The sequence below is a fragment of the Rhea americana genome, unplaced genomic scaffold, assembly GCF_003343005.1.
Source record: "Rhea americana isolate MKP2758 unplaced genomic scaffold, rheAme1 scaffold_140, whole genome shotgun sequence".
Taxonomy (NCBI): domain Eukaryota; kingdom Metazoa; phylum Chordata; class Aves; order Rheiformes; family Rheidae; genus Rhea; species Rhea americana.
The window spans coordinates 1,930,741-1,939,670 of NW_028185484.1; the positions used below are offsets into that span (position 1 = coordinate 1,930,741).

Genomic DNA, 8,930 nt, shown 5'->3' on the forward strand with positions numbered 1-8,930 from the left:
AGAATCCGCTCGACCAGCCGTATCTGACTCCAGGGTGGGAGGAGGAGWGCAAAACACGACAGACCTGGGAAATCCCAGGATCCGGGGGAACAGCAGCAGGTTTGTGGATGAAGTCACCTTCTGTAGCTAAGGAACACCATCAGCTCATCCAGTGATTACAGTTTGAACTTAAATACCTCAACAGTGATCTCTTCATCTGCAACATCACTTAATTTTTGTGAGCAGACATGTCACCCTGGATCATGTAGGTATTCAAGTTATCAYCTATCATTCCAATTTCATAAGTGGGGAGATTGAGACACCAAGCCACTGTAACACACAGACTAATTTTCACAAGTCCTGCTCCAAGAGCGTTTGCTCAGCTACGAGCAACAGAGCTGATTTTTGTCCAATAGACTATTAAAATGTACCCAAAAGAGGCTTTCTCAAGAGACACAAAACAAGCTGGCAAAGGGATACTTATCCAGGCCCACAGGGATGTTTATCTGGGAGAGGAGCAGGGAGGAGTTGGAGTTGCTGCTACGATGTGAACTGGAAGAACTGCAGAGGTGGAGTACTCAAAAGCTGCTCAAGAGCATAAGAGGCCCTCGTGCTGGGTCTACAATTTGKTTTTTCCATAACAGCGTTTCTAATCTCCCTGGCTTCAGCAAGGAAACACACAACACAGCACACGTCCCAGCTCAGGTAACAACAGGAGTATGTTTATTCAGGTCTGGCACTTACAGAGCTCAGAGGTACAAGGTACACTCCATCTGTTTTCCAGAAAAGTCAGCTCAAGATTGGAAGAAATTACATGATTTATAAAAAGAGACTCCAGTTGCAGGAGCCAGGAAGGTGTCCCCCTTTGGGTCATGCATTCCCAGTGCCCGGGCCACCCTTGCACTGGAGCACACCAGTGCCAGAAACCTCTGCAGAGGTGAGAGGAAGGAACGTCTAAATACTTGATTTAGTGATGTTTGTGGATAATTGTTTCTTGGTGAGTCCCAATCTTGTTTTAATCAATCTTAGAAACCAGGGGTACAGGTATAAAAGCAGAAACCCTTCCAAAACAATCCACCTTTGCCAGGAGGTGTAAGACTGCAGTGGGGTATGTCCACAGAAGGAGGAGAACTGTTCAGCCCAACCTCCCAGGTCTCTGATGCTGAAAGAGCATACAGTCTGGGAAACGATCATCTTTGAGGCCTACTGAGAAGTACAGGGTCTCCTTGTGGACAGCGACAGAGAAGATATTGGCTAATGAGATCTGAGATGGCACTTGGAAGACGGGGCACCGCAGGCAGTCGCAGTGCAGCTTCGCAGAGGCTGGCTTCCGACGTCGCACCGAGGGAGTCTGCGACGTCCCCAGGGCGCCGGGTCTTCCTCGCCCAGCCCCATCACTCTCGAGCCCTGAGGACGTAGATGAAGCTGACCAGGATCCCCAAGGCCAGGACCACGTAGCTGGCTTTCACGTTGCTGGAACCACTGATGTTGCACAGGAAGGAGTCGCAGCAGTAAACGGAGGCAGCTGCTATGCCGAAGTTAATCCCAGCACTGGGACAAATTGGAGAGCATCCTTTGGAGATAGACTGCCCAGACCTGCTGCCTGAATGTAGGGTGGTTGGGCAAAGACAGAAGAGAGAAAACAGAAAGAGGATAGGTTTAAAGTGTTTCTCGGCTTTCTGATCAGCTGTTCTGCAAAGGAAGTAACAGTACTGAAATAGCTAAACCACCACCTGTGGAGGGCAGCACRAAGAGGGTAAAACGTTTCTCAGCATTAGGCTCCACGACAAATCAAGCAAGCAAGCCCACACACCTTGAAGAACACTCAGCAGAGATTCACACGGCTTCTAGAGACTGCATAGCATCCCAGGCACATCTCCTTCAGGCTCTTAACCATAATTTGGCTGCTATAGTTCAGAAGAACCTAAAACATCCCACTAAGTCTTGGGACTTTTCAAGCAAAAAGGGGAGCACGGGGCATACAGAGCACCAGCAAGAGGCTCACAAGCATACGCCTATGTTATTAGCCTTGCTGAAAGGCTCAGCACATGTTTAGCAGCGAGCACAGGAAATAGAAAACCATTAGCACTGTGCTAAGACAGCAGGCTTATATAAGCTTCCAGTCTCCATTTGTGCATGCACAGTCCACCCACGTTGCAGACCGTGTAACTCAGGCATGCAACACCCCTCCCTCCCGCAAGCGAGATGAGGAGGGTTTCTCCAGTGCCTGCGCAGGGCTGGGAGGGAAGAGCACAGCAGGCCAGGTTGGGTCTTTGCAGTGCATCAAGGAGACCTGGCAGAGAAGCCCGCTTCCCTGGGAAGTGCTGCTGGCAAGCAGAGGTCCTCAGATCTTTTCCAGTGATTTTCCCCCTTCTGAGAAAAGCAAGCATTTAAAGGGTATCTGGAAATCTCCCTTCTCAGCATCCCCACCACATCCACGRAGAGAGAAGAAGCAAAGGCAGGAGTCGGGGATAAACAACCCAAACATCAGCCAACATAGAGTAAAAGCAGGAAGCATAACCCTGAAGTTTTCCTATCAAGGAAACCTGCAGCATCTACCACCCTTTCCCTGATTCATTATCAACTTCCCCCCCACCCCGAAATTCCCCTTGGACTCCTGGCTTTGGTGCAGGCACGTGGGCTTTAACGTGACTACATTTGGCAGTGTTTGTAAAATGCACTAGGATGGTCTGACACTCAGTTGCCAAGCAGAAATTTCTCCTTCTTCCAGCCAAAGATAGAAAAACCTTCTTGCACCTCTCCAGGTCATCAGGGAAACCAGCTAGGACAGACAAAAGAAAGTCCTGTCAACACTCACCGATTCCCACTCCGACATACGTTGTCACACAGTGGTTTTCATTCTCTCCGCACTTGACAGGCTTCAGACAGGCCCAGTTGGAGGACGCATCCGAGCACGAAAAGCAGATCAGTGTGTGGGCTGCAAGGGAAAGGCACACCTCCGTTAGAACCTGGCAAGGAGATATCCCCACTCAGCAGTTCTCACCTCCAACTCCAGCTGCAGCCCAGTGCTTGCTATTCAGGCTGTGTCAATCTGCAATAGGATTTCCCCTCCCCCCCAAGCTTGGCCAAATAAATGGTTCAAGCCCATGGGTTACATTTTGGACATCTTCCATGAAGCTCTGGGCAGGACCAATTGCTGACAACAGCCTAAATGCCATCACAGATCAGCCTGATGTTTGTCACTATGCACCTGTTTGCATCAAGAGTAGGGTCAAGCAATGGCTGCTAACCAAAAACTGAACAACAGTGGTAAATTCAGGCCTGCAGGCTGGAGTTGGAGATTTATGTTAATTCACCTCTGCTGCCAAGGATACTGATGGGAAATGTTCCAGGCAACAACATAGGTTTGAGCTTTCTGTCACCTGCCTTTGGCAGCAGGGCATGAAACTCAGACTTTGCTTGAGAATTCGGTGGAAAAAACAGTTTCTCAACTAGAGTAAGCCCAGCATTGTAGCAAGACCTGCAAGGAGAGGACAAGGCCAATGGAGAGATGGAAGTGTAGCTAGAAGTCCAGATGAGTTGCCATGAGCAACCCAATAGGTTATTTACTGAGGGATAGGACACCAGGTGGTTTTCTGTTACTTTCCAAGCAGGCTTGGTAGTAATTTTTTGAGTCAGTGACAAAGGGAAAAAAAGGTATGAGATGATATGGGACTCATTTCTCAGCAGCCTATCTGGCGACCTGCACCCTCACATCCTACTACACCTACTGACAGATTGGGAAACGGTATTCAGCCGGGGGACATGGTCACAGAAACAGCCTGGACCAATGACTCAGCAGGAACACATGCACTCCACAACGGATGGATGGTGTTCTCTGTATTTTACATCTACGCACATCATACCCATGCTGCAATTGTTGACCTACATACGCAGACAGCTCAGGTCTGTTCCTGATGCTTCATGGGCACTGATTTTTGAGCACTCAGGCTGCAAGCCCTTCCACGAGACACCATCTGTCTCTTCTGTGTCTACACAATGCAAAGCAGAGGAGGATCCGATTCAGGATGGGAGGTGCTAGGGACACAGTAGTGTTATTTCTGCTCCTACCCATCTCGACTCCATCACAAACAGTTTTCCAAAACAAAAGRAAGTCAGCTAAGCCCTGGGAGAAGTTGCTCAGGTTCAGCAGTCCCTTCCATGGCCTAGTTTGAAGAGCAATTTGGACAAGTATCTGTCAGCATCTGTCCCCTTCTGCCATGGGCCTTCCCGCCTTCTTGAGGTTCTTCACCATTCTGTTTCTCTCAGAAAAAGCATTTTACAGGAAATTTTGAAAAAAATAGCAATTGTTTTCTGAGGAATGACTTCCAAGCTGCCACAGCCAAGGCAGGGGATGAAAACAAAAGCACAACAGCATTTTTCAGTAAAATGGAATAAAGGAGGTTAGTGGGAGGTCCAGAACGTCACACCAGGACACCTAGATGACTCTGGCTTGGAAACAAAGCCAATATCGCAAATCCCTAGCAAGAATTTCCTGGAYAAGCTCATACCACTTCAAAATGACATCAATTTGCCAACAATCCTTGCAACAGAAAAAAGTTACCTGACTAAAGTAACACAGCAGCTGCAACCTACACACAGCACCCAGGATTACAGGACCATCAGCTGAGTCAAAGAYCTCAGGAAATACCTGCCAGTACACCTTGCCTCTGGATGTAGGAGAGGAAGAGGAGGACCRAACCAGTGACCTGAGTCAAAGGACTGTGTCAGTGCTCCTTGCTGARCCCATAGTTCCCATGGGTGGCCTTTTCAACCTCACTGGTAAGGCTGCAAACTCAGCCTGAGACCCTGGAGTAGAGTCCAGCTCTCTTCTGGTCCCCTGACCCCATGTGTTTCTTCCCCAAGTCTCCAAAGACCTGTCCCAAGCACCTCTCCTCGCAATCACCCTGAGGGCAAACTGAGGCACAAGGGAGCAAAGTGATTCACCCCATCTCACCCAAACAATCTACAACCAGGAATGAACTGGATTACAGGCTTCTCATGGGCATTATGGTAGCACGTATGACCCCACACGTATTACGTCACTACATTGAAACACAAGCTGAGTGGTGCAGTGCTATTCATTAAGCCTTAGAGATTACCGATAAAAATTTCTGATAAAAATCAGAAATATTTGTATGGTTTGTATGGATACATAAAAGTCTTGTTAGCCATGAAATTCTCTGTGACACGGCTAAATCTATGTTCCTACGACTGTGTCTTCAAACTGCCCCCATCTTTTTCTCTGTCACACCTATAACCTGTAACACCTGTAATAGATACTAGAGAGGCTGAATCTCTGTAGGAAAGTCTTTCACCGTAGTTTGAGAGAGGAAATATTCAGTTATAAGTGGTAGCACTTCCTATTTCAGCAAACTAGATAACTGAAYGACCCAATCTATAGATCACTGCAGAGTAAAGAAAGCAAACAATCTGAATTAGACACAAGAGGGGAGCAGAATTATTTTACGCAGTTGGAGACAAAGCAAAGAGTTGGAGCTCAAGGCTAAAAAAGAAAAGAAAAGAAAAAAAAAAAAAACAAGTCTAAAGACCGAACAATGTAAAAGGGAAGCCTCGTTTTCACCAACTAGAAAATGCAGAATCTTCTATATATATTTATGTGTTTATTTGTTAGCTGCTCAGACYCCCCAAGAAACAAAGAGCTCCTGAAAGACAACAGACCATTTGGGGGTATTCCTTAGATAAGACATGCTGGGTCCATTCTTGCAAGGAGCAATGTRCAAAAAGCCTTTAAAAGCCTGCTCTGAAGCTCAGCAGCACTGGTGAAAAATGCTGTTGCTTCAGCAGCTCTTCAGTCCCTATGCCAAATGCTCTTTTCTTTGCCATTGCTTTCAGACAAGAGCCTTATACACCATGTGCCAGTTCGCTGAACAGCGGGCAAAGCTTTTTTAGGGAAAGAGTCCCTGGACATGATGTGAGAGTTCAGGGATAAAGCTACCTGCAATAAACCCTTTTCTACAACTAAGGAGAACTTGTTCTAAGCTGAAATGTTTTTGGGGAGGCGGAAGGTTAAACTCTTTTCTGTCTGGGTCTGGACAGTCCATCTTCCGGGCTGGAATTCAGCACATGCCAGTTGGGCTCTGACCCAGCACTTTAAYTGCCTTGGACCCCATGGGGAGGGGGGAGCATGGGAAGGGCAGCGAACAACTAGTTTCTTCTCACCGATGTTCTCAGGAGATAAGGAGAGTCTGTGTTTCCTGAGCAGATGCTCAAATGGCCGGGAACTCTCTGGTTTGCTCTTTGTTTAGCTTTTCCTAGCATTGACATATGGAAACAATATGGGGTTTTGCAGCACCCAATGGAGTTTTGATAATCAGAAATGGAGTCATCAGGGAGGCGAGATAAGAGACCTGCGACTAGGTCAACTTGCACTTCAACACTCAGCGACAGGGCACACGTTCTCCTCAGGTTTAGCAGCAAGCCTAGGGCATGATCCACAGGACTCTGTCCTTTGGGGGTTACCTCCCCATGCGCTGGCATCCCCAGCCTGCCCCTAAATGTTGCTGAGGGACCGCAGGAGCCAGGACCACAAGTGGCTCTGCCCAGATCCGGCTCCATCAGCCATTACCGGGGCTGGGCTGCATCCTCCTTCCCCTCCACTACATCTCAGCCCATTTCAGCGTCGCTATCCCGGCTAGCTGTAGGGAAAGGGAGGAGCAGAGCCAGCCCTGGTCTTTGTTCGAGCTGCAACTGGAAACAGCTCCAAAATACGTACAGCTGGAGACATGCACCTATACACACAAACACAGCAGCCCTGAAGTTCCTGCTGCAAGAGGCACACTGCGGAGAGGCAGGTCGTGGAAAGAGTCCCCACCAGCCCCCAAACTGAGTCCCTCCAGCCCCTTTGCAACCCCGATCCCTCCCTTTCTACAACTTCCAGAGCTCACGCTGCAAGACGCAGCTCCCTGCCCCCCCCACCCCAATTTGCTCCCAAAACCGGGGACTGTGGAGGGAGGTGGGAAAGACGGTGGTGGCCTGGGGGACGGGGGCATCGGGAAGAGGAGGAGTGTGTGTGTGTGTGTGTGTCCGCTCCTCTTACCTCTCTCCACGCACAGCACCGCAGCCAGCACGGCGAGCAGCGCAGCCTTCATGGTGCGGCGATGTGGCCGAGGAGCTGCGCAGCGAAGCGGGCGGCGCGCAGGGGCTGGCGGCCGCGGGCGGGGAAAGGCCGGCGGCCCCGCCCCGCGGGCCGGGCTGCGCCCCGCGCCGCCTCCCCGCGGCGCCGCCTCGGCCTCGCCGGGTTTCGTTTCCCCGTTGCAGCGCTCCGAGGCCGGGAAGCGGCGCGGCACGAGTCGCCTGCTGCGGGGGCTGGGCAGCTCCCTGCCAGCCCAAAGGCTCTTTTCCCCCCCTCCTCTCCCTGCCCCCCCTCATTGGGRCCCCTCCCTCTCCCTGGGGGAAGAGCCAGGAGCAGGAGGACCCCTAGTGTGCAAGACCCCCGTGATGCGTGATCCCCCTGCATGCACAACTCCCTTCATGTGCAGCCCTTGGGCATGCGTGACACCCTTCATGACCACCTGCAAGCATAACCCAGCCAAGTGYTACACACACGCCCCACATGCACAGTTCTCCTACATCTGCAAAGCCCTGCATGCACGACCCTCCCACCTCCCCGRCACTCTCAGATCCTCTGCATGCACACGCACTCCTGCATTCACAACCCCCCTTTCATGCACAACACTCCTGCATGCGCAMCCCCCTGGCATGCACAACCCTTCATACCCAGTTCCTAGAGCCCAAATGGGGTTAGACATACAGGTTTGGAAAGCTTGAAGGCACAAGGGTTCAGCAGCTGGGAAGGCATGGGGCAGCTTCACCCATTTGGCAGGATGGATCTTCATTGCACAGGGCTGGGAAGATTTGAGAAGATTTGGGGAAGATTTGCAGGAGCAACACAGGTTCAGTAAGTCCCAGAGAAATAACAAAGGCCTGCAGCAAATTAGCTGCACTGAGGGCATGGGGGGAGGGGGGAGCCTGAGAAGCTGGCTAGTGAAATGGGCCTGGGAATGGAGGAGACAGTTGGTGAGCTAGCAAGAAACAGGTTTGACAAAGTCTCTATGCCACAGATGGATTTCATTCTGCAGAATCAGCATTTTCTGACAAATACAGCTGTCAGGAGAAATTCCAGCTCCTCTCTTGTCRGAGTCCTCTGCTCAGGAAACAAATCCATGCTTGCAAACCCCCACTTCACTGTTCTTTCCTGCAGCTCATTCTATTTGTTGTTGCCAGTTATTCTAGCAGGAACTGCCTGTGAACACTGTGTTTCTGTGGTCTAATGTCTTCCACTGGAATAGGTTRCTGGGACTGCTTCAATTTCTGGTTTGCAAATCAAATGATCAAAATCTGGGAAGTTTCAGCTTTGTGGTAGGCTGAGCAACCRTAACTCTGTCTGTCAGTGCACCGTCATCAGATGCACTCACAAGACCCCTGTGTCATCCAGTGCCCAAAGACCAAATGCAGGTTGTGTCTTAACAGTAAGTTTGGCATTTTCTGAACTACATGTGACCAACCTCACAGCATGTCTCTTAGTTTTGCCATTTATCACTTGAGATTCAATTTCTGGGYATTGGGAAGGAATAGCACATTTGGGGGGCAGGTTTAGCTCAGTTGGTTAGAGCATGGTGCTGCTAATGCCAAGGTCACAGGTTCAACCCCCATATGGGTCACACTGAGGGTTGGACTAGATGATCTCCAGAGGTCCCTTTTGTAACCTTACCGTTCTATGATTCCTTCAGTTCTTCTGTTGCTTCATGGTCTTGTGCCCTCCCCACATCCCCCCAAGATAGTGTACAAAGGCCTACAACTTTATATTTTTCTCCCTCACAAGTTTAACAGGGATAGTTCCACTGCTTCTTGGAGATACCCTTGACTGTCCAAGAAGGAAGAAAGAGGACCTAAAATTGACAGGATACAACTCACCACATAAAACAAGT

General features: G+C 49.9%; 1 protein-coding gene across 1 annotated transcript; it reads right to left on the reverse strand.

The window, feature by feature from the left end:
• Nucleotides 1-680: 680 nt before the first annotated feature.
• On the reverse strand, nt 681-7,166 carry LOC146599343 (lymphocyte antigen 6E). Its single transcript, XM_085298730.1, has 3 exons — nt 7,040-7,166; nt 2,798-2,917; nt 681-1,582 (listed from the first exon to the last, which is right to left on the reverse strand). Exons 1-3 carry the CDS (start codon nt 7,089-7,091, stop codon nt 1,374-1,376), a joined length of 381 nt encoding a protein of 126 aa, XP_085154856.1. The 5' UTR covers nt 7,092-7,166; the 3' UTR covers nt 681-1,373.
• Nucleotides 7,167-8,930: the final 1,764 nt, after the last annotated feature.

Coding starts and splice junctions, on each gene's coding strand:
- LOC146599343 (XM_085298730.1), bottom strand. CDS start 7,091: ATGAAGGCTGCGCTGCTCGCCGTGCTGGCTGCGGTGCTGTGCGTGGAG. Junction 2,918..7,039: donor GGTGCTGTGCGTGGAGAGAG/GTAAGAGGAGCG, acceptor TTTCCCTTGCAG/CCCACACACTGATCTGCTTT. Junction 1,583..2,797: donor GTATGTCGGAGTGGGAATCG/GTGAGTGTTGAC, acceptor CCCTACATTCAG/GCAGCAGGTCTGGGCAGTCT.